Consider the following 26,904-nt stretch of genomic DNA (forward strand, 5'->3'; position numbering starts at 1 on the left):
CTCAGCAAGGTAATACTGGCCTTTGATGGGGTGTAGCACAGATTCACCAGAACGATACCAGGGTTGAAAGTGTTAAATTATGAGGACTGGTTGCATAGACTAGGCTTGTATTCCCTCGAGTATAGAAGATTAAGGGGTGATCTAATTGAGGTGTTTAATATGATCAATGGAGTTGATAGGGTAGATAGAGAGAAAATATTTCCTCTGGTGGGAGAGTCCAGAACAAAGGGGCATAACCTTAAAATTAGAGCTAGGCTGTTCAGGGGTGATGTCAGAAAGCACTTTCACACAAAGGGTAGTGGAAATCTGGACCTCTCTTCCCCCCAAAAAAGCTGTTAAGGCTAGGTCAATTTAAAATTTCAAAACTGAGATTGATAGATTTTTGTTAGGCAAGGGTATTAAGGGCTATGGAGCCAAGGCGGGTAGATGGAGTTAAGATACAGATCGGACATGATCTAATTTAATGACGGAACAGGCTCGAGGGGCTGAATGGCCTAGTCCTGTTCCTATGTTTCCTATGTTCCTTCACGAGATTGGCAAATAATCACAATCATTTAGCATATGTGACATAAGCTACCACTCATATTAAATCAGCATACATCCAAATGAGTGACTCCAAAATGTATAATCTGTTTTGTATCATATGGACTTATAGTCTTCAGCACTGTCTACCAGATATGCATATGAAAAATCCAAAAGCAAAAAGCTTTTAATGTTTTTTTTAACCTAGGTCCCCTTGTACTGGCAACTTCTCCTGCAGTGCACATCTTGCAGGTTCCTTCTTCATGGTCCTATTGCTATCTCTGTCGTGGAACACTGCCAATATCAATGGAAGAGGCGCTACAAGTGGACACAGTGCCCTGGGCAGGGGAGATCTGTCTGGGAGCCTGCTTCTGATTGTAATCCAGTGACGGCTGCTGGAATGCGCATGTGTCCGATCAAAACTGGTCTCTGATGACACGCTTTGCACAGTGGAATAGCCTGATGGTGCTCACTGCCCGGGTTCACACATGAAAAGTGGGCATTGGAGAAAGGTACCACAGGGCTCCTGTATCCCTGTAAGGGGTGGGGGGGCGGTGGTGGGGGAGCAAATTATGGAAAACAATCATTTGAACAGGCATCTACCTCTGCAAAAAGTAAAAGATTATAATCCTGATTATTGTCTATTAAATTGATCTAGTAATAGATTATTAACAAATAATTTACACTGCCTGCTATAGTGTTCCTTCAACTGCCCAAAAACACTCTGTTAATGTTGATTTTATTTTCATGCACATAATGAGCCGGCAACAATCGCAGGAGCTCCTGCAAATTAAATGTTCGAATTTACTTACTACGGATCCGTGGTGTAGACTTGCGTGATTTGGAAGTTTTCAAAAAATGTGCTACACCAACCCAGCCTCTGAACAGCCTGGGCTGATTTGCCTAGGAAATGTCTGAGAGATTGGAAGACACGCCCACAAAATCTGTCAGGAAGAGAAATCACACTCACAAGCAGGCAAGCAAAGTTCATTCATTTAAAGTACAGCACGTCATTGTAAATAAAAAATTTAATTTTTATTATAAAAAGCCAAAGAAAAAATTAAATTTAATTAGAGACAGAAGTGAGAAGTAAGAAACAAATTTTTTAACTTTTTAATTGTTAAAATTTTTTTTAATGACCGAAACATATTACAATAAGGAGTAATATAAAACTCCACATTTTTAAAATTTAATTTTTAGTTGTTTGGCAGTCATTAAGAGTCATCGCGCTTTTAAAAAGTAGTGTAGACCTGGTAATTTTCAGCGTACCTTTTGGTGGCGTAAGTAGTTACGTTCCAGATGGGCAAGTTTATGATTTTTTAGCGATTTCAATGATTGTAGCGTGCAATTCCCCTTTAATTCTCAGCTAGCAAATCGCCAGCGAACCAATAGGAGCAAGTTCACGATTTCCGGGTTTTACTGCGCATGTGCAAATGCGGGAACTTGCTCCTGCGATTCGCCATCAGAGACAGAGGACGCCATTGAGGTACCCCGTTGTCTGGTGAGCAATTGTTGGGCCCCTGTGTATTTTAGTATGGCTTGGTGTTTTTTAAAGTATTTATTTTTGAGCTGGAAATTTGGATATGGATGCAACATTTTGTTCTCCTGTAAAAAGCGACAGGACCCAGTATGCAAATAAATGTTGCCTTTGCAGGAACAAGATGGATTCTCACTGCAGTTTCTAGTTAGTCAATAGAAGCGCATTAAGAGGGGGGTATATTATAAAAAGTATCAAATGTTATCCCAGTCTTTTCTGGTGCACCAACATAACATGCCACCTGTTACAGACTGACGTGAAGCAAAGTAGTACTTACCGCTCTACTGCTTAGTAGAACTTTTTGTCCCCGCTGAGATTTGAACCTGTACGCAGAGGAATGTAATTAAAGAAGAAAAGTCTTTTAACATCCAATGCCTTCATAATTTTCTTTTAAACAGCAACAAGTTCTTGAAATCATCTTCACTTTGATGCCGTCAACCTTCTTTTTGGAGTCAAGGACGTCTGCACAGAATAGATGGTGAAGAAGCTGGAAATTCTCTAGTGTTCTTTCATCTTTCTTATGTGTTTTTTTTTGCTCATTCGTATACAGTTAATGCTGGAGCCTCAACTGACACTATTTATTCAGTAAAGACAGATCATCAAAAATAACACTGCCTTTTATGTCTGTAGAGCCATGAATTGCTAACAATTTGAAGCAAGTCTGAAGAAATGTTGCCATTTTCAGCACCGCTTATAAAATCTGTGGTCTGTAACTCAAAGCCTATTTATTTGACCAAGCTTTTGGTCATCCCTCCTAATATCTCCTTTTTGACTTGGTGTCCATTTGTGTCTGATTACGCCTCTGTGAAGCACCTTGGGACATTTTGCTATGTTAAAGGCAAAGTATAAATGCAAGTTGTTATATGCAACTATTTGAATCTTAGCATTGCAGAGGCAAAGTGTACTGAATTGTAAAATGAAAACAGAAAATGCACAGCAGGTCAGGCAGCGTTTTGAAAGAGAAAATCCTGTTTTGATTGATGGTAACCCTTCTTCAGAATAGTTGCCCAACATACTAACCTATTTTCCTTTTTCCGATACTGTGCATTTCTAGCATTTTCTGACTTCATTCCAGATTTTCAAACTTCCTGTTTACTTTTTAACCAGTGCAGAAATGTAGCTTTGTACAGTGAACCCTAATTGCATGAACCTTAAAACTTCACTGATTGAGAACATCAGCAATAGCAATGGATTTATATGAGGATTCTTCATTTAGAAATTCTGTGACAGTTTTCCATTATATATATGATGGTATTCTAGTGGTTATGGTACTGGACTAGCAACCCAGAGGTGGCGAGTTCAAATCCCAGTGAAATTGAATTTAGTTAATCAGGTAACTTGTGGCTGGCAGCATGAAATCTGCTGGATTGTTTAAAAATCCCAACTGGTACTCTAATGTCCTTCAGAGAAGGGAATTTATCAATCCCACTTGGTCTGGCCTACAATAGGTCATGGACTCTTAATGCCCTCAGGGCAATTCGGTATGGGCAATGAATACTGTCTTGCCAATGTCACCCACATCCCAAGATTAAATGAAAAAGAATGATGGCAAATCCTCAAACTGTTTTGACAGTAAGCTTCTGTTTTTCTTTAAACTTTATAGAGTGCAGTTTTTAATGTTTACCATTGGTCCTACTGCAGCCTTAGCACGGCAGCAATCATCTGTCATACTGAAAATTTACTGAAGCAATGCATCACCTGACAGTTTCAAGGTGAAAGATTACATTACTTACCAGGTACATGGGAACACCATCATCTCCAAGCTTCCCCCTGAGTCACACACCAACCCGACTTGGACATATATCGGCGCCGTTCCTTCATCGTGGCTGGGTCAAAATCCTGGAACTCCCTGTTCTATATACATATCATAGTATCATAGTATGTTACAGCACAGAAGGAGGCCATTCGGCCCATCGTGCCTGTGATGGCTCTTTGAAAGAGCTATCCAATTAGTTGCACTCCCCACATAACCATGTTGCTGTTCTATATGGAAGAAGTTAAGGATCCTGTTATCTGGTATTTATTTGGGTCATCGCAAAATGATGGAAAGTTATGCGAAATCTGCTCAAACAATTCTGCCAGCTATAAGTAATCTGCTTTTGCAAATCCTAATCAGCAGTGTTGGGTGAGGTATGTGCAGAAGAGATTAAGTTGCTTTTGTTTAAAATACTTACCCTCTGCTAATCCAAAAATGCATCGGATGCAGCATTCGCAAAGGATGTGCAACAGCCACAGTCAAAAATGCAGCTATAAACCTTCTGTCTTTTATTGAATATACAGGGAATGAATTGTAAGCATTCAGCATAAACAAGCATTTCATTTTCTATATAATATCCTCTTACTAGCAGCTAACGTATTGTAAAATTGTATTTTTGAGAATCTGAAGTCCTATTCATTCAGCTTTTTGCAGATCTGTTAAAGTACAGTTTTCTGATCGTTTGTAAGAATTTTCCTGTTAAATATGGGTTTTATTGAACTGCTGAATTGTGTAAACAGCATCTAGTTATAGGGATTTTATTGAATACCACTATTCAGCATGCAAATGGTAGAACACCCCCAAAGGAATAGTCTTGTGCTTTTCATTAAACTTTGCAGAGGATCAAATTACAAACCTTAACCTCCTATTATTTATCCACAAACATTACAAGCACCACACTGTACTGCTGTTGAATTAAATTCTTACATCATGATTCCTGAATGATCCCTTACCAAAAAGGGGAGATATTTAGTAAACTCTGTCACCTCTTCCAACCAGCTGTCCTTGGTGAGCTCAACAATGCTGACTGCCTATTTTCTAGTTCTATTTCTTTCCAACAATACATGGCCAATTCATTCTGTGCTCCTGTTCTACAATCCCTGTCTTATGTTTCTTCCATACCATTGCAGCCCCTGTTATAAACTAGCTGTTTTGACCTAATCAGAAAATGCTCCCTGAGTTTTGAAGACAACATTTATTATAGGGCTGAAGCCAATCTCATAATTCACAAGCAACAAATTCACAATTGAGTTGTATAGATCTGCTTCAGGAGTGGAATAAAAATCATATTTGGAATCTCACTGTATAATGTTCTGTTTTTAATCTGTGCTGAAACTGCCTTGCTCAGAATGTTTTCACACATATGTGGAATAAACTCCATATTCCATATATATGAGATATGGATTTACTCAACAAATGTATTGGCTGCATACTGTGTATTGGGATATTTTTGCTGTCAATTAAATGTTGCTATATTTGCCCAGGTGCAAGTCCCAGTGAATTTAAACTTTACTGCAATTAAACTACTGGATTAACAACATGCAGCATAGGAACAAGAATAGGCTATTCAGCCCCTCGAACCTGTTCCACCATTCAGTTAAGTCCTAGCTGGTCTGTACCTTAATCCTATCTACACCGGCATCTCCACATCCTATCTACCTGCAGGCAGTCTCCAGCGTAACAATCAGTTTCTGATAACACTACCTGTGCGCATTGAGTTTGCATTAAGCCATGCATTGTGTAGTGCATTTTAAACCTCCTTTGTCTACACTGCGCAATCTGATCTGCTCCTATAGTATGGTACCTGTTTGTACAAACTTACGAATCTGACGGGCAGGAAAGGACCAGCTAGTCCATCAAGCCTGACCCACACTCATGATGGCTGGAACATCATGACCAAACACTTCCTCCCCCCCGCCCCCCCTCCTCCGCAGCAATATAAACTTCTGGGAGAAGTAAAGAAAAAATTTTTAAAAGCCAGGACCAATAAGGGAAGAAAAAAATGGGAAATTCCTCACCTCTCCTCAGGCAATCGATGCTACAGCTTACATGCTGAATCAAATATGTCTCAGCGAAATTAGTTTTGCACAAAATTACTGCCAACTGCCTAGAGTATTTCTAACAAAGGTGTGCTGGGGAAATATTTAAAGGAAGGTTCTGCTTTTTGAAGTATTGACAGATTTCATCCCATATTAAGGACTCCAGAGAGCCTATTTCAGGAAGGATATATTGGCCCTGGAGGGGATGCAGCGTAGAATGACCAGAATCATACCGCGTCAAAAAGAGTTAAATTATGAGAACAGGTTGCACAGACTAGTCTTGCATTCCCTTGAGTATAGAAGATTAGGGGTGATCTAATTGAGGTGTTTAAGATGATTAAAGGATTTGATAAGACAGGTAGAGAGAAACTATTTCCTCTGATGGAAGGAGTCCAGGACAAATGGGCATAACCTTAAAATTAGAGCTAGGCTGTTCAGAGGTGATGTCAGAAAGCACTTCTTCACACAAAGGGTAGTGGAAATCTGAAACACTTTTCATCCAAAAAGCTGTTGGTGCTAGTTCAATTCAAGGTGCCAGGTGCTAGATCAAGATGCTAGGAAAATTTCAAAACTGAGATAGATTTTTGTTAGATAAGGGTATTAAGTGATATGGAACCAAGGCGGGTAAGTGGAGTTAAGATACAGATCAGCCATGAGGGGCTGAATACCCTACTCCTGTTCCTTTGTTGAAGTTTGCTGACATAAGATTAGGGTCAAACTGTGTAGAAAAAGGCAAGAGGTTGCAGGAGGACAAAGACAGGTTAAAAAAGTGGTCATAGGAATATAGGAACAGGAGTAGGCCATTCAGCCCCTCGTGTCTGCTCCGCCATTTGATAAGATCATGGCTGATCTGTGATCTAACTCCATATACCTGCCTTTGGCCCATATCCCTTAATACCTTTGGTTGCCAAAAAGCTATCTATCTCAGATTCAAATTTAGCAATTGAGCTAGTATCAATTGCCGTTTGCAGAAGAGAGTTCCAAACTTCTACCACCCTTTGTGTGTAGAAACGTTTTCTAATCTCACTCCTGAAAGGTCTGGCTCTAATTTTTAGACTGTGCCCCCTACTCCTAGAATCCCCAACCAGCGGAAATAGTTTCTCTCTATCCACCCTATCTGTTCCCCTTAATATCTTATAAACTTCGATCAGATCACCCCTTAACCTTCTAAACTCTAGAGAATACAACCCCAATTTGTGTAATCTCTCCTCGTAACTTAACCTTTGAAGTCTGGGTATCATTCTAAGGTAGGTGGCAAATGCAGTTTGATAGAGAGAAATGTGAAGTAGTACATTTTGGGATAAAGAATAGTGACAGGCAGTGTACCCTAAATGGTAAGATTCTTAGAATGGGGTAACAGAGAGAATAAGGGGCGTAGACAAATAGATCTATAAAAAATGGGATTGCAGGGAAAAAATTAAATAAAAAGGCAAATTGAATCATGGATTTTATATATAGGGGCATTGAATACAAAAGCAAGGAAGTGCTGTTTGATTTTGACAAGACATTATTTAGGTGGTAGATAGCGTTCAGGACTCTCCATTGTACAGAGGATATTATAGCCATGGAAAGGGTACAACAAAGGTTCACCAGAATGATACCATGAAGTTATGAAGAAAGGATCTAAAAATTGTGACTTTTCAACTGGAACAGAAAAGATTAAGCGAGATCTAGTAGAAATGTTCAAGATTGTGAAAGGTTTTGAGAGGGTAAGTTGTGAAAGATTGTTTTCATAATCCAGAATGGAATAGTATATTTCTTCCAAAGCTTCAACTTTCAATATAAAACCTGCCTTCTTCAGCTGTTCACAACGTAGAACTGGGAGAGATAATAAAGAATTCTGGCACTCATTGGATGAGATTTATTATGTTTGTTAACTTGTGCCATGATCTCAAGATTCTGCTTTAGTACTCACCGAGACTCATACAATTAAATCTTAGTACAATGACTGTTGCTGCAACTCGTAGTTATTACTGGCACTCTGTATAGGCGTATCGCTCCCCTGTATAACACCACTGCAAATTTGCATTAATTCAGTCTAAATCCACAGTGCTATTAGGTTGACAAAAACTCAATTTATTGCTAAACAGAAGCTCTAAGACCCTTTGTGAGCAGGCACATGTAAAGATGGGATTAAGATAGAAAGAGCTGCTTTATTAGAGTTTACTGCTAGACCCTGATTGATACTTGAGTCAAATCTGTTGTACAATCTAATTGTTTGCCAGAGAAGAATCCTTTCAGAATCTAAAACTGAAACCGTCAGATATCTGTCTCAGTGTATTTACTAACATGTTGGAAAAGGGCATTACTAGTTGGATTTGATTGTATAGAGTAACAGCTCGATGTAGCAGCTGTTCAGAAAATATGAGGGGAATTGATGAACTAAAGGGTCATAAATGTCTTAGAAAAGGATATGGACTGTCCAGCTGTGGTAGAGCACTGCGTTCGTCGGTACTTAATTCAACAAATTGTTTAGCTGCAACAATTTGTGATGATCCTTGGGTGTGCTGAGCATCTTCAACTGGGGACAGATTGCAGTAAAACCAGAGCAAGGCACACAGTCCCTTGCACACCGATTTAGGTGTCAGATTTTCATTGATAGTGCTCCTGGGACGTGTTATTACATTAAAGGTGTTATATAAATGTAAGTTGTTGTTGTTGTGATTTTGAGCAACATAGCCTAACCCCTTCATTTTGAGAGTTTACATAAATCACTCGAGGCAATTTTTTTAATAGGTGTTGGGGACGACCAAGTATGGAATGTATTGTGTCATAGGTCGGAATACAACTTAGAGGAATTACACACTGAAAAAGTCAAAGATTTTTAACCAACATTTTTAAATATATGGTGGAACTTTCAACTTCATTGGGGGGCATTATCGGATCAGTCGCCCTTTAGACTCACCGCCTGATTTTCCTTCCCATTGACTTCAATGGGCAGCTTGAATCTGATACCGCCCGTTTTATGCTCCTGCCAAAGTTGAAAGTTCCAGCGATTTTTTTTTATTATATATGTGTGCCATTATCCAATTTAACTATTTGCTAGCTTTGTTGTTAAATATATGGACCCTGATTTTCCAAGAGAAAGATAACTCACGTTATAAATAAGACCAATGACACATCCCAGGAAAATGACAGAGACCCAGTTATGCCAGGTGTTCACTATTTATGGGAGTTTCCTTGTGAGGAGGGGAACTTCCATTTGCCCCTTAAAGGGAAGTGAAGGGCAGGGGGTGGGGTCAGAGGTAGACATTCCCCAAGCTGCAAATTACCCTCCTGATCCTAAGTTGGGACCTCGCATTGAAGTGGCGCCCATTACGCGAGTGAGTGGAAGCCTCCACAAAGGCGTATCTAGGCCCCACTATTTGGGGTGCAGACCAGCCAAGTGGCCTGGATCCCTGAAGACCACCAGCATTTCTTTTTAACATTTGGAGATCGGCTCCCTTGCTCAGGGCAACTTCCTACCCCCACAATTTTCAAGCAGGCGTCGGACTTCCTGGAAGGCATGGGCAGGTGGGTGTCGGAGATGTACCTGAAGTGGCAATTGCAGTGCTGTAATGTTGGTAATGGCGCTGCTACTTGCAGTTGCTTGATTAAGAGATCATAGCTACATTATTCAGACATTTGTTCCTCATTCCTTCTGCATTTTTTCTCCCTTCCTTTTTTAAATATGTTGGCTTATACTGGAGTATAAGTATTCTATGAGTATTGATCAATCTCCATGTGGCTGTTCCTTATGTACAGCCCTAGATTGGTAACTGTTGGGTGTTCCGCCATTTAGCACCTCACGATCAAAACCGATCCTGTCCTCAGTTAATGTCCACTCAAACACAATTTCCATCAAGATTCACTAGATAGGGATCAGGACCAGGAAATCCCAGCTGATTTCCCCCCTCCTTAGTTCCCAGGCCCTGAGGACGAGTACTGACACAATGTGGCTGAGATCAAGTAGCTCCATGCTGCCTGAATTTATATGGTGTGAGAAAAAAAGGATTTTGCAACTGCTTAGTATACAGAGCAGTTCTGATCAATAAATAAACATTCTCATCTATGCATAAATGTTTAGATCTAGTTATGTTTTGACAATTGCTTGATGAGTTGGATTTGAATGAGCAGTTCTCAAAGCTATCCAGTTTACTTACAACAGAATTATTTAGAAGCATAATAGAAGATACTGCTACTAATTTATCTTGAGAAATGCCTCAAATTCAGATGGACTTTTCTTTATCTACTTGCCAAGCTATACTGTGTCAGCAAATGTCTCTTACTTGGGCTCATTCTCCCAGCTTCTGAGCACTAAGTATTCAATTCAGTATAATTGGTAGAGAAAGATTTGGTAAACACAAAAGTAAGTTCACTGAACAAGAAACTCTCGGAGACTAATGTGGCAACTTCAATCACTGGTTTGATGCAATTGGTTCTTACCTAGAGTCGGAAATGAACTGACTGTACAACACCTCACTCCTGCATATGTGTTCGTCTATAATCAAGACTGATAAATGGAATAACATGTCTACATGGGTCAAGTTTAGTGAACTTTATATTAACACAAATAAATGACTAAATTCTATTCTCAGCTGTCTTTGGTAAATGTCCGTTCTGCTATCATTAAGGTGTGCACTTGTATCATGCATCTAATGGTCAGATAAATTATAAGGTAGAGCAATATGAGATTATAGACCTGGTAACCAGGAATGCCTTATTATATTACAGCAATAGGTACCATTAGCCTGTCCAATCTTCCCTCACAATTACATTAAAGGGGTACTAACTGTCACACTGTTTATTTTGCAAAACTTGCTGCCATTGTGCACAGTTCTGTTACAGCTAATCAAAATATTTGTTTCCATTAAAAGGGGAAACCGGCTCAAGATGACTACGGCTTTTTATTGAGAGAATTTGCCATCCATTTAATCCAGTTTTCAAGAAGTTGCAACATCAAAATAATGAAAGCATTATCTATAATTTCCAAACATCTCTAATTTGGTTCTTAATGGCCCAGGTATTTTAACTGTGTAATATGGTGCATTGTCATACTACAAGCAGTAAATATTCAGCGAATCCAAGGTCGTTGTTTATAACTATTCTCCATTATGACATACAGCGAGACACAAAGGAAGTGGGATTATATATTTTGGATTGGATGGTCTAGAAATTGCTTCTCCAGGAATCTAACGATTTTTTTCAAATATAAGTCTTTTCTTACTGTTTCTAACATTGACATGGAGCTCCTTGTGAATCACTTGACCATACCTTTGTTTCACTATCTGGTCACTAATGTCAACTATATCACTTTCCCATAACTGCTTATCAGGCTAGCTGTGCTGGCCAATTTCTGTTCTCGACAATGGAATGTATCAATCAGTTGGTGGTAATTGAAGTCTTTGTAAGTCACCAAGAAAGATGCTAAACTACATCTTCTTCTCGTGCTCAATGAAGCAATTCACACTGGTCTTCAGGTCAAGTTGAGGAGCTCTTTATACGCTGATACAGTCCAAAATTGTACATTGCCACCACATTTTCATGCAGGATTGAACCATTTCTTTTGACTTCATGTCGAACTAACACTGAAGCAGAATTTGCTGAGCACATTTGTATCTAGTATTGTAGAACATTCTATAAATGTTCAAATTGATTTATGGCTGAGATCTTAATATGGTGATAGCAATTTGTACACCTGTAATGTTAATGGGGTCCAATCACTCTGTTCACGCTGTCACTATACAGCCAGTTCAGGAAGTTTGGCTGGAGGCTCATATATTACATTTTACATGGAACTAGTCAGACTTGATTTGACTTTGATCTTCATTTTCAGACAAGATTGTCTGTGTCACTGGCAGTGAAATGAAAATTCTTTAAGATGTAAAGATAGACTCTGGCTTCAGTTAGAAAAATCGCTGCGAGTATTAATGCTAGTAATCAATGATACACAACTGCTTCACAATGATTATTAAAGACATAGGAAGTTAATAAAGCATTTTACTATTAATACAGTTTATTTTAAAATTTGTGCTCAGCTAGTTGAGGAATGTCAATGCTGGGAATGAACCACTCATTTTTTGTATCTATTGTCAGTATCAGGCATCTCAGATTAGTCAGGTATTGTACAGAATCGATGCAGAGTGAAACTGCCTTTACTGTTCCCCAGAAACTTGCCACACACCAACTAAACCAGTATGATTTTTTTAAAATTTCCTGCACCGGCTATCCTGTGTCTGAAGTATGACTGGAAAGACATGTCCAAGCCCAGATAGTTGAGTGTCTGCTCCATCTTACAGATCAGTCAACTCTTTTCAGTTGGTAGAATTTGAAAAGCAGCCTGCTGTACTGCCAAAATTCCAATTTTTTTTTAAATTAAAAAGCAATAGAACCACTAGTGTAAAGCACAAATAAGACAAGACCCACCTACCTCTCTTGCACTAGTGGCAGCCTGCACTGACATATTTATACCGCTTTTGGCACCAATGGGCTGAAAATTTCAGTTTGACACCTGCAGAAGTGTACTGTAGCAACAGCATGAATGAAACTGGCAGTTTGGTGCCAACAGTGCCAGATTAATAGCAGAATGTGATGGGAACTCATGCTCAAAGAGCAGGATTGAGAATGCCCAAACACAGTTTGTTTAGAATTCTTGCAGCTAGCAGAGAGAATCAGGGATGGACAAGCCCAAGCAATATTGTTCCAACTCATTGCATCATCTAGCTCCCCATTATTGTAGCATTTTAATCAACACAATATAGTGTAAGTTCTTGTTTGGTTGCAAGTCAGTGGAATTTCAGATACAATCTGTACATAACATTCGTTTTAAAATATCAACTAAAGCTGCATAATAGATGGAACCAAACATTGAAGGAATGGGAGAAGCCATTCAAGAGTGTGTCTCTTGAGTAACTTGTCACTCGCTTTGCGTTAGTCAGGTGAAACTTGATTATTAGAGATATGATTCTGCAGGCCACCTGCTGATAGACTAGGCTGGAACTCAAACTACTTTCAGAGATAACGCCATGTGGTTGCATTTGTTCCACTGGCTCTCCACAATCTTTGAGTCAATCAGCTTTAGAAAAGCTGTTCTCCAATGACAAAGCTTGGTGTATAGGCCTCTTCGGCAGATAGACACAATTGAGCAATTTTTCAGCATTTGATGATCTTTCAACTCTTGAGAATCTGAATAGCCATGTTAAAGATAAAGTGAGTGCAGTTTTTCAGTAAAGTGGATTGACACCTGTCCCTTGCTTCCAAATAGTTGAGCTTAGTTTTCTCGTTTTATATATTAATGGTGTTGAATTGTATCTTGTGCCTTTAAACTGAGCTCTTTGAATATCAGCATACAAGAGCTGAACATGTTCTTATAAAATTCTCATGTCTGCTACTTTAAGAGGTGTTAACCGATTTAATATAAATGGCTTAGCGTCTCCATTAAAATATGGACAAAAGTCTCCCTTGCCTTCTAGCTACAAGAGCATCAAATGAAGTCAACTTAGGCTGCCTTGCCTAATTTACAGTGGGCATGAGTCCATAGCATAAATCATAACCCAGCATTACATTTTCAACCTTACTTAAAGCCCTCAAGTATGGCTGGTAAAATGTCCCACTGGTACCATTAAAAGTAAAATGTCCCAGTAGTGCATTCAGAGATCTTCTGTAGTTTAGGATAGTCTAGAGTGGAATTTACCCTAATTTAGCCTGTGCTATATTTGACCTGGGATTGTTCAATGTTAATATTGGTCAAAATTGAAAAACTGCTCCTTCCTGAAGCGTTGGAATTCTCTCTGTTATAACAACAAACAACTTTCATTTAGATAGTGCCTTTAAACATAGAATAATGACCCATGGAGCTTTGAAGAGGCATAATCAGATGAAAATAGATGCCGAGCCAAAGAAGAGGGAGGTGGAGTGGTTTAGGAAGGGAATTCCAAAAGCGGCGTGACTAGATTGCAGAAGGCATGGTCGCTATTGTTGGGGTGAAGAGAGGAGGGGATGCACAAATGATGGAGGAATGGAGAGTTTGTGAGGAGATGGGAAGGTTGTCACAGAAAGGGTTAGGCATGGCTATGAAGGGATTTAAAAACAAGGATATGAGCATAAGTTCACCCTGAAATACATTTTTAAATGTGTTTACATGGGGCTGCATGCCATATTATGAGAATGTGCATGCTGTTTTGTTGATTTTCTCCCTTCAACTGATGCTCCAGCCCTACATCCCCTGTAGTGAGGAAACAGATAGCCGGCTCTGAGGACAGTAGGCTGCTGAGTGTCCACCAGGAGGTGCACAAGAGCAACACGGTGGAGACTCTTAATCTAATCTCCCTTTATCCTGTGGAGGGAGACATCTGGCATCTGCTTGGTGCCTTGCGGCAGTGGTGTGTGGGATTGAACTGCTCTGGCACTATGTATTAGTGTCCCTAACATCAAGATTTTAACGTATTCAAGAATGTGCTTAAAAAGCATTGACTTTTATGGTTTGCTTATGTGTGGTTACCTGTCAATTTCAATGCACCTTTTACTTTAACCTATTACTACTGATGTATTCAGATACATGTGGTTCTAAGGTAATATTTCTACTTACCATTTTTGCTACAAAAAATGAAGAACTATTTTGCGCTGTTATCCTGCAGTAGAATATTGCTGAAAAATATGCATGCGTATTTATTTATGGGGACGAGGCGATGGTGTTTCTCAACTAGAATTCCACTTTATACTGTTCGAATTGGAACTCAGCAGAGATGGAGGGGACTGCAGCAGTGTTTTAAGTTTAGTCCGTTTCTATGAGAGTGTTCTATGTTCTATTAGTACAATGCAATTCACACAGAATCCGGTTTATTTGCTTCAACTTTTAATGATGTGTCTCATCTAAAATGCATGAGAACCATTGTAGAGATGGGTGTGCCCACTTGATCTTGTTCCAGTGATGAAAGGTGTCACACCCTCCCTCTTCTTTCCTATCAATAATTTACAGTGAGCCGAAAATCATTATTGAAATGCTATACGAATGTTTTCCTTGAGCTGACGTGCGGGGAAACTGAGCACAGTTACCTGTAATAGGGGCTGTTACAAGTAACGCTGCGACCTCCATGCCCTACATTTGAGAATTGTGGCGGTATATGCAGTGAAATGAATGCACAATGAGCTGATTTCCCGAATGAAGACGTTTTCGAGAACCTGTTCCCTCCCCAATTCTGTATCATATTTTCGCGTTGGGAAATGTTAAGTCCCCATCTTAAGACATGATACTGTTGCAGAAAACTGACTTAAAGAATATGCAGCACTAAGAGCTAGGCGCCAAAGCATACGCTGGTTGCAGCTCTGAAGATTAAAATATCTTTCCCTCCCTATGACGTTAGCAGAGGATCAATAACTGCTTTGGAGGTTTAATTTCAGTAAACATCTTTAGTAACGTTTGGATGTGGGACTGTATTGAAAAAATCTCCAGCGAACTGTTCGACAGACAATGGTTATTAGGAGCACCTATCTTTAACCCGAATCAATCAGACAAATAGCAGCCGAGAGCGAGTGACTTTTAAAATTCAGATTTGCTACTGTGCTCGTTCCGTGGATTTGATCAAAACCTGTTTATTCTACTATGCTTACTGAGGCTTCGCTCGCTCAGTCAGTAGCAGCGTATCGGTGTCAACGAGATTGTCAAATCAGTCATAAGAAATAAAATGACTATAAAGATAGAAGAAAGTTAAAAGATGTCTTGCTGTAGATGACAGGCGTCGTATTCAGCGGTGATAATAAACGCGACAAACCACGTGAGAAACTCATTAGTTTCCTTTACTTTGAGGTCTGTAGCGGTACAATGGATATCGGCGGTAAGTAATTGCATTTTTGACCCTTAGCCTTTGTTTCGAACGATGTGGGTAAACCTGAGGACTGAAAGTCACATTTTCATGTCAGCTAGAGAAGTAGGAATAATACGTCATCTACTTCCAGATTTTTATTTGCTTCATCAAATTCACTACCTCTGTAAAGCTTTCTCTGAAAACATTTTTTAACAGTGGCGAGTTAGTCTGAAGAGAATTTATTCCTGCGTTCATTAGAGATTTAATCCATTTAGACTTACTGCTTGTATGATGGTAGGTCTCAAAACTAGATTTGTTTAAAACGAAGCGTAGACTGTCAGTTGCACGGAACTCCTGCACGGATGTCTCCTTTAGCTAATGTAGGAGTTACACATTTCGTTTCCTGTTTTTTTCCTCATTCAAGTTGACCGGCTCGGAGGATGAAGGCAACGCTACATTTCTAATTATAGCGCAAGGCTGGGACTGGCTGTTATGTTGTAAGGAGGATTTAGATCTGGTTTCTGTTAGGCGAGTTGACAAGCGTGCACTGTACTGTGGATATCTGTACTTGTACTTGTGAAGTGTTAGCGGCAGTCGGTGCTTTGTGTTAGGTGGGACAGCTGACAAAGCAAACCTTTTTTTCAGTTTTTAAACTGACTCATTTTAAGATTTCTCCAGCCATAAATCGGGAGCTGGAGACATTTGATAGCTCCACAGACGGACACACTGTCATGTTTAGGGGCTGTATTTGGTTATGCCTGTCCCATCTGACCACCGCCGACGGTTGTAGTGACAGATTTCCGAAGGGATCAGTGAAACATCAGAACCGCTCGGACGATCGGCATTAATCATTGCGAGCAGACAGTCAAGTCTCAGCACCCTGTACAGCACCAGCTGGTGATACCGGGATATTACAGCTCCTTGGAAACTTGCACCTTGTGAGCAAAGTCTTATCAGAGCCGTGGATAGCAACACAGCAGCGAGAGCTCCTGCTTTCAGCACCCGTGGACAGCAACACAGCAGCGAGAGCTCCTGCTTTCAGCACCCGTGGATAGCAACACAGCAGCGAGAGCTCCTGCTTTCAGCACCCGTGGACAGCAACACAGCAGCGAGAGCTCCTGCTTTCAGAACCGTGGACAGAAACACAGCGGCGAGAGCTCCTGCTTTCAGAACCGCGGACAGCAACACAGCAGCGAGAACCCTTTCTTTCAGTGTGTGGACAGCAACATAGCGGTGAGAGCTCCTGCCTTCAGCACCGCGGACAGCAACTCAACACTAGCGTTCCTATTTTCAGCACCGTGGACAGCAACACGCCAGCCGGGCTTGCTGTGTTCAGCACCTCGGATGGTAATGCATTTTATGGACATTTGTACTGGGACGTTATAGAGCAGCGGACTGGTTATATTTTGGGGCTGCGAATGGTAACAGATGTTCTAGATTAGCGGCAGTTATATTTGGTGAGCGTGGCTGTAACGAATGTTAGAAAGCAGTTGCATTCGGATCTGGGCACAGTCATCCACATATTTGACCAGTGGAGTTTGGGACTGAACGGAAATACTTTCTGGAGTAGTGGAGTTATTAAAACTGTAATCGGTAATGCATGTTAAGAACCAGCGGAATCACAGAACTGCAGGCACTATGCCTGCCATAGAGTAGCTGATCTTTAATTTAGCGCTGGGACTGGTTCCGTACGACCGTATCCACGGTATGCCACTTACTGGATTCAGTACAGTGGACAACACCACGCTTTGTAAAACGCTTTGTAAAATTCAGGACCGTGGATATTTCCTGCCCCACTGGAAAGGCTCAAGTAAAGCTAAAATCGCCGCCACACTCTTAAACTATTGCACCTGTAAGGCTCTGATTTAATCCGGCGCTTCTTCCATTAACCTGTCACTTTGGATGATCTGATTGTGGATTGCAGGTTGAATCAGACTGAAGTCCTGTTTTTCTCTCTCTTATTTCCCTTGCAGAGTTGAATTGGTGATTCGACCGTCATCATCATGCACAATAACGGCGATGGTCTGGCCTCCCCCCGGGAGAGTTGTACAAATGGCTGCGGCCAGCGGAACGTGTCTGCAGCCCGGCAAAGGAAGGACAGTGGCGCGGAGTACAATCCCGAGGAGGAGGAGCCCAAGAAAATGGAACCGGCGCTGGTGGTGAAAAAGGCCAACCGAGAAATACTGGACCACGAACGAAAAAGAAGGGTTGAGCTGAAATGTATGGAGCTCCAGGAGATGATGGAAGAACAGGGGTGAGTGTGCTGGGTGTATTAATGTTGCATACAAGTCTGTAAGAAAGGGAATCCCATTTAAGTTAGTGTAGAAAATGTGTTCAGGTGATTTAAAGGCAGGAAGACGTTTTCCTGACCTGTTTCCTGGACAACACTAATAAAAAAAATGACAGTTTGTGGCAGTTTCCAAACAGCTTGCTATACGAAATAACTTCTGAATTAAACCCACGACGGGCCGAATGGCTGTAACCATTCTATGAATCTATGATTCTAACCTTACGTAACTCTGCCGGTAATCCACAGTAAATCCCCCAGATGCAAGATTTGCTCTAGACTTTCTGGAAAGTGACTCCATTCAATTCACACCACGGGTGAGAATCACAATGCTGCTCTTGGATTGTTTAATAACACAGATAATTTAAACTTGTGTAAAACGACTATTTGGGTTAAGACTGCTGCTGAGCAGCCGAACTGTAATTACCACGGATGAGATGATCTGCGATACGGTTGGATTTGTAAATAAGAAAGCATGTTCAGTTGGGACAGTTCGGCAGTTTCCGGTATATTGTGACATTTAGCAGTTTCTTACAGCCTCTACCGTGTTTATCCGAACATTGTACATTCCGTGTGATGCGTCACAGCGTTTCAGGAGAGAGGAGGGGGGGAAAAAAAATCAAAGACCGTACGTGATAACAAACGCTGTGAAATGTGAACTGTTCGTTCGTTCTCACAGTGTGTCTGGTTAAGAGTTTCTTTGGGCTGCTTGATTAGAGATTGGAGGTGACGATCAAAGGGAGACATTCAGTGGGTCCCCTGCGCAAGGCGATTCCAAGTTTACAGCAGCAGCCGCCAAGTGGTTCTGAACTCAGTGCTTTGCCTTAAGTTTGAAATGATAATCGTTCTCCCATCCTTGTTAATTAGTACATTAGGAAGCTGCTTGTGATTTATTATCTAGTTTCAGTAGTATTTGTGAGTTCAAATTGCCTTACCGTTGAATTGTTTGACGTTTGAAACAGTTAAACTTTTGTTTGAATTGTATAGTCAATAACTGGTATATATTTTCTTGCACCAATTGCACGGCAGAAATACAAAGAAAATGTATCTATCCAGTTTAATTAATTGCTCATCATATTCTATTTTTTAAAAAATTAATAATGTAAGCTCACAACAAATGAAGTAAAGTGAGTGATAATAAGTATCATACTGTACCGGCCTAGAATCCCCTGCTGGCCTTTCGCAGCATGTGATGGTTCCATTGTGGGTGTCACAGATTGCCAATTAAAACAGCAGCAATTAAAGAACTATCCTAATTAACTCTTGATGCCCTGGCAACTTTGTGATTTATTGCTTAATTAGAGAGTTGGCTCCAATGCATTAATCTCCTTTATATCTAGGGTTTGGAAACATAAGCATACGTCATCTCCAATTCCGCTTCGGATAATTTTTTGTTCCCTTTTGCGGTCCCTAATCTTTCAGTGTGAGATATGGTTACTTTCACTTATAAACTGATTGCAGAGTGAAAATCGAAGGGCTGAAGTAATTTGCTGTTCACCCACAGCATTGGTTAATGTGTTTAACTGCCTAATGCTGTAAATGACTCTTTTTTTGAATACTTTTGCTTACTGTATCCATTTCAATTTAGACTGCACAATCACATCCTGCAGGGTCACCGTGATAAGTAATATCCTAAAACACAGCATTTTACATGGATCTAAATATATGTAAATTTATTTACTGTAAATAGTTTTACAATAAAAAAATCAATGGAAATCTTTGTCTCAATATCATATTGTAAATAGATTATTCAATTGAATGCATAACTCTGCACACCTAGTGGCATAGCACTAATTGACCACTTTTTCCACATATTCAACATCCTAGGCAGACAAAGCTGTTTGTTATCAGTATTTAGCAGGGAATTATTGTGATATTGAGTGCATAACTTAAAGTGTTTGATTTTGTTCTTAACTATTATTAGCATCATTCATTCTACATCTAGTACAACTACATTGTAGTTTTAGCTTTAATCTGCTTTTAATGAGCTAAAATTACATGGCAGAACAGCCTTGCTTGTTTGCATTAATCCCCAGCGATGGCCATCATGTGATTCTAGCATCTTACACTTAGGTAGGAAGAACTTTGTTTGTTAAAGTGAAAGTATTTAAATCCAGCAATTTAGTATTTTGAACTCTAATTGAAGGAGCAAGAGACCTGTGCAACTTATCAATGTTGTGTCATAAATTCAGCAATTGTTGCTCAGTGAGATATAGTCCATTTGTTACTGCTACATGATCCATGATTTAATATAGTCTGCTGTATATAAGGGATTAAATGTGCAGATATTAATTCAATGAAACACCATAGAGAATATTTGCACAGCCATTCTATGTATTGCAACACCTTTTTTGTTGGTAAGGGTTCCACGATGTAACCTGTGACTCAAGCAGGATTTGAACCTGTCTGGCAAAATACAAGTCCTTATTTTCCACTGAAATTTATCCCCTCCTGTCCCTCTCCTGAAGACACTGACTTCTTGATGGGTATGGTTACACAGGCAGTCTGCACCTCCAGTATTTCACCCGAGTGCCAATCTATGCAACTGGTGTGGAGTGCGGTAGAGAGGGTGGCATATCTTGGCCAATTCTGATGCTGTCTCAATGCGCCATGTCACCAAGCTACATCCCATTCAAAACATGCATAACAATATACAAACCCTCTGAGTATTTTTATTTTTCTAATATATACCTCCTTTAGCCCAATGCACAGCACCTCGGGAGTAGTGAGATGCAGGTTTTGACCTGCAGTTCTCCGGACAATGAGATATGGGTCCTAATTATTGTCACCAGTTAATGAGGGCATTTATTCAGGAAGGATTTTTTCAGGCACCAATGAATTTCCATAGTATTAAAATCAGTACTAATGGATTTTTCTTCATGCAGATGGTTTGATAAACAGGATAATTTAAATCCCATCAGGTGGGACTCCTTATTTAATTTTTCAAGCAGTAGTCGTTGACTCTTAGCTGAGTTATTATTTGGTTTCAGGTATCAGGCTGAATTTTTGGAAACCAGCCAGAAGAGCTGAGCCATATTTTGGTTGTCAGTGTGTGGTGTGTTGTATAGATTTTGCTGAGAACAGCTATATATGTGCCTCTTATTTTTTATGTTAAAGTATATCTGAGTTGTAGCTTCATAAAGAAGGTAATTCGCAGTAAGAGAACGCTGCTGTAATAGTTGCAGATTTTGGAATGAAAGGGGGATTATGTTTAGATGACAAGGAGTATTGAAGCCATCACTGTGGCTAGATCCATTTTTATTTTGGTCAGCCAGGTTTCTGACGTGTGGAAATGCATCACTATATTGGAGTTTCCAAAGCAAACTACTGAGAAATCCACACAGGCAGAGTTTCTGTTTGGCCAGTACACAGTGCACACATTTTCCCCATAGGGACACACCTAAGGCCAGTGTCCTGTCAGCGCCCCCTTTAAATAACATTTGCTGTAACCCTAAATAGTTTTAACTGAAATTGTTGTACAAGGTCGGTAACCAGAGGACACAGATTTAAGATAATTGGCAAAAGTTCCAGGGGGGAAATGCAAAATTTTTTTATGCAGCGAGTTGTTATGATCGGGAATGCGCTGCCTGACAGGGTGGTGATAGCAGATTCAATAGTAACTTTCAAAAGGGAATTTGACATATACTTGAAAAGGAGAAATTTTCAGGGCTGTGGGAAAAGAGCAGGGGAGTGGGACTAATTGGATAGCTCCTTCAAAGAGTTGGCACAGGCACGATGGGCTGAATGGCCTCCTTCTGTGGTGTACAATTCTATGATAAGTGCAGTTTGCTAACTTTGTATGATCCATTGTGCAATTTTAATTTTTTTGTCCATTAAAGTTATTTTTAATACTTTTATTTTAAAATTTTTTAGATATATATTCTTGGTAGAGTAGAACGAACCTTTGATTGGGGAATTCTTTGCTAGGTAAATAATTCCTAATAAGTAAGCGACATTGCATGCATTCGCCCTGATTGGTGGTAATATGCCACGTAAGTGTTCAATAATGAGTCATTAACCTATATGTAACAGGAGGCTTGTATTAGGTGATAAGTGGTGTAGACATCTCCTGTTGAGCACCTCAGGACTGGGGTCTGCTGGTTGGAAATAATGAGAGATTTGCAGATTTCTAGTCAAATAATTAATTATAAGTAATTTTTAAAGATAATAATTAAAGTGCAAATCAGCACTCAATAAAAAGGGACACAATAGCCGACAAAGTACAACAAGTAAAGCTTCTGACAATCATCTTCCACTGCAGCTTAGTTGGTCAATGTGCTGTCCAGTTTGGAATTTAGCCATACAAACAAACAGGCCCCCTCCTGGAAAGGACATGATGGTGGTTATAGGAACATAGGAACAGGAGTAGGCCATTCAGCCCCTCGTGCCTGCTCCGCCATTTGATAAGATCATGGCTGATCTGTGATCTAACTCCATATACCTGCCTTTGGCCCATATCCCTTAATACCTTTGATTGCCAAAAAGCTATCTATCTCAGATTTAAATTTAGCAATTGAGCTAGTATCAATTGCCGTTTGCGGAAGAGAGTTCCAAACTTCTACCACCCTTTGTGTGTAGAAATGTTTTCTAATCTCACTCCTGAAAGGCCTGGCTCTAATTTTTAGACTGTGCCCCCTACTCCTAGAATCCCCAACCAGCGGAAATAGTTTCTCTCTATCCACCCTATCCGTTCCCCTTAATATCTTATAAACTTCGATCAGATCACCCCTTAACCTTCGAAACTCCAGAGAATACAGAGGAAGGCTTGGCTGTGATAGGCTGCAACGCACATAGCCTAGGCTTACACCTGGAGAATGGCTCCTTGGGCAAGGTACCATAGGATGGCTGGTGTCCATGGAACTTATTCTAACCCAGAGTCAGTACCTTGAGGGGGGAATTAGAGGGGAAAATCACAAGTGCAGATTTGCCTAGTTCCCTTGTTTCAAGCATTTTCATCTGTGTAATGCAGTAATGGGTCAGTTCCAGCATTGTTAACAATTGTGCTTATGAACCTGCAGTTCTGTTCTTCAATTGATATTAATCTATGCTCTGTATTTATATTCTCTATATTGATATTAATATATAAATGTTCTTATAAACTGGATTCCCATTAACTGGAGCACACAGTATCTCTTTCCTAAAGTAATGAACTGCAGTACACTCCTGAGTTTATTGGTAAGACTCATTGGTGGATAGTTTATGTTCTGTTCATAGTTTCTTGCCCTCCATGATTAGAACAACATGTCATTACAAATAGATTTGTTGAAGCGGGTTTGACCTTGTAGAGAATGGATGAAATTCACGCTGTTACTTCCAAAAAAGCTGTATCCCTGTCATTTAGAAAACATGTCTTATTTGAGATGGTTCAGTAACTAACATAATTGCTCACATTGATGTTATTTATCATGTGCCATTTCTATCATTAGACCTTAGTGAGTTTCAATAATATTTGATTTGCACAATTAATATGCATTTGTTCTGCCAATTTCAAGAAAATAAGTAGCAAAATTAATCCAACCTGTTATGTATCACTTGAATCTTTGAGACCTAGTGATTTGTGCAACATCTGTTTGGTAGCATCACTATTCTTCTCTTCTGCTAACTCAGCCCTATAGCCTAAGGAGAAATTAAAGAGAAAAGTGTAGGTATCTAGTTCTGGAATAGTTCATCACTTTGTCTCCAACTTTTAACTCATTTTTCTCCAGAACAACAACAACACTTCCAAAATTTGGCTTTTAAAACCCAAGCTTGGCCATTACGGTTGATCTCATCTTCTGTCTTGCTCTCTTCAACCTTAGTGGTGCCCCCTAAATGGGCTTTAATCCTGCACCCAAGTCTCTCAATCATTGAAAGGAAATTAAGTGAATGGAAAAGTCCAGTAATTTGATTCAAGGTATATTTTTGACTGCAACAAAACTGCACGACATACACTAAATGTCAGCTTGTCAATGTTCATAGTGCTCTCGCCTCTGAGTCAGAAGGTTGTAGGATCAAGTCCCACAACTAGAGGGACTTGAGCAAATAGTCTAGCTCGACACTTCAATGCAGCACTGAGGGATTGCTACATTTCGGAGGTGCTGTCCTTCAGATGAGACGTTAAACTGAAGCCCCGACTGTCAGTTCAGCTGGACGTTAAAGATCCCATGGTCCTATTTGAAGAAGATCAGGAAGCTTTCCCAGTGTTCTCATCATTTATTTTCTGTTTATGGAACATTTTTGGATGCAAGCTGGCAGCCACATTTGCCCATGTAACAGTGACTGTGTAAAAATATAGTATTAAACCTTGTGTATGAAATAACATAGCTGTAAATAGTTTTATTGAATATGATGCTGACTTAGTTAGTCCCAACAGGTGAATTTAAAAGTACACTGTCACCAGCAATTCTGTCAGGAATAGTAGTTATTGCGTTTAACAGCTTGACTGGCATGAGCACTTTTTTTTGGCCAAGCAGTTTTGAAAGTTGTTAGGAAGACCAACATTTCTGCAGGTAACAAGGGAGTTGATGCAAGGGGTGGAAAAGTATTAGTGGCAATGAAACTTCCACAGAAGGTAAGTAAATAACAAATGTATTTACTTACCTTTTTTAACATTTTAACAAGTGATTTCAATCACTCCTTTAAACTATTCAAAACACTGTCATTGTGCAAATTGATGGTGCTCTGTGATCTAATCTAGATTCCCTGAAATTGCTCCAAGTTTACCCATAGAAATCTTTGTTCAAAAGATGACAATGTACTGTTAACAAGCCAGTTACAAGACACATTTTGCATTGATGTGAAGCAGTTTCAGCTTCACAGGAAGGTAAACTGTATAGAGTGACACAGGAGTGAAGTCAATCGGATGACACTTCGGCCACTACCAAAATGATGGGAGCTTTAAAAAATTCTAGGTGCATCCATCGGATCATCTGTGAGCATTTTTAATGTTTTCAGTGTTGACACAGAAGTGGCTGTCCTGCAGGTTCTTCAACAGTAACATTTAAAGGGAACTTGGGTAGGAATAAACACCATTTTTCTCCATCACATTCTCTGAGCTAGAACTTGGATCAGCTGCAACCAGGTTTCTGTCTCAAACTTACAGTATAATGGCACCCTAAATGATTCATAGAATTGCAACCATATTAGTGAGGCTTTAGTCCTAAACAAAAGAATCCCGTTTACACTTACATACAAACATACGGAAACGTCAGACAGGAGAAGACCCGCTGGTCCATCTAGTCCGTCCCATACAGTTGTGATGCCTTGTGTTTCATTTCATGAGATTCCTTACCCCTTGGGTGCCATATAGGCGAAAAACCAGATTTAAAAAACTCACGGCAAATTAGGGGGAAACAAATCTGGCAAATTCCTTTTCCATCATTCTAGGTGATCAAAACTAGTCCAGGAGACCACATTGACCTTGACTTATATTATTTGGTACCAACCTCTTGTATGATGAGATGTCCACCCCAGTGTTGAACTTCTCTCTTGAAGCTATAGAGTGAATCAGCACTCACCACACAAGCCAGCAACTTGTTCCATAGGTCTACTATTCTCTGGGAAAAGAAGAACTGCATAACATCTAACAACAACTTGCATTTTATATAGCACCTTTAATGTAGAGAAACGTCCTTAGGTGCTTCACAGGAGCATAATCAGACAAAAATTGACACTGAGCCAAAGAAAGAGATAATAGGACCTAACCTATTTCTTTCCATGCGTAATTTATACACATTCCCTTGGTGCTCCCCAATCTATTTAATTGAAATAATTTATCAACGTGCAATCTAGTCCCTTCATTATTTTATAGACCTCAATCAAATCACGCCTGAATCTACGCTTCTGTATAGTATGTGGACCCAACTCTTTAAGCTTATCTGGGTAGCTACGGTGTTTTAAAATGGGAATCATGCCTGTGGTCCTCCTCGGAACCTTTTCCAAAGCCTCACTATCATCTATCATGTGAGGGGACCAAAACTGGACACAGTATTCTATATAAAGCGTAACTAAGGTCTTGTACAAAGACAAAATTTTGTAATGGATGGTCCTGTGAATGCATATTTGCCTATTTGCTTTAGCTACAGCTTCATGGCAATGCTCGTAAACCTTTAAGAGTTCTGAACCATGGTACCAAAATCTTTTTCTTTCACAGCAGACTTCACTTCTGTTCTGTCTAGGGTGAAGTATGCTTAGCGTTGTTCCTGCCCACATGCATATCACTGGACTTTAAATCAAATAACATTTACCAAACACGGGCCCTTTCCCCCAACACATACAGATCTGCTTGTAGTTGTTTAGTCTCCTCCAGGGTCTTAACACCTGCACAAATCTTCGTATCATCTGCAGACTTGTAAATCATTCCCCCAACCCCTTCATCAAGGTCATTAATATAGATAGTAAAGAATAAAGGCCCGAACACCGATTCCTGCAGGACACCAGTGGTAACAGGCCTCCAAGCAGATCGACAGCCATTGATAGCAATTTTCTTCCTATGGGCATGCAGCCAATTCTTTATTCATTGTAGCACCTTCCCACTAATTCTACAAGATTCTACCTTGTGGAGTAACCTGCTGTGAGGTATTTTATCAAAAGCTTTCTGAAAATCCAGGTAGACAATGTCTACTGGACTACCCTCACACAATAACCCAGTGACTTCTTCAAAAACTTCAATCAAATCAGTAAGACACAATCTTCTTTTCCAGAAGCCGTGTTGACACTTTCTCTGTCTAGGTGATCATATAGAGCAGCTCTTCTGATCCCTTTGAGCATCTTACCCGTGACTGAAGTCAAACTAATAGGCCTATTGTTCCCTGGTTCTACCTTGCCCCCCTTTCTGAAAATTGGAACTACATGAGCTTCCAATCTGAGGGAACAATCCCTGACTCTGGCAGACTGTTAAAGATGTGGGCAAGGGGCTCGCAAAGCACATGCCTCATCTCTTTAAGGTCCCTAAGGTGGATGTTATCTGGGCCGGCAGCCCGATCTATTTTAAGGTTTCTAAT

At 40.0% G+C, this 26,904-nt stretch overlaps 1 protein-coding gene across 1 annotated transcript in view; it reads left to right on the top strand.

Annotated features, from left to right (window-relative positions):
• The window catches only part of srrm3 (serine/arginine repetitive matrix 3), a 632,220-nt gene that overhangs the window by 354,146 nt on the left and 251,170 nt on the right, over positions 1 to 26,904 (top strand). The window contains exon 5 of the mRNA XM_068007973.1: positions 17,610 to 17,890. Coding sequence (XP_067864074.1) covers positions 17,640 to 17,890 — 251 coding nt within the window. The 5' untranslated portion in view covers positions 17,610 to 17,639. The remainder of the gene's footprint in view (positions 1 to 17,609; positions 17,891 to 26,904) is intronic.

This window comes from Heptranchias perlo, chromosome 28 (assembly GCF_035084215.1).
Source record: "Heptranchias perlo isolate sHepPer1 chromosome 28, sHepPer1.hap1, whole genome shotgun sequence".
NCBI lineage: Eukaryota > Metazoa > Chordata > Chondrichthyes > Hexanchiformes > Hexanchidae > Heptranchias > Heptranchias perlo.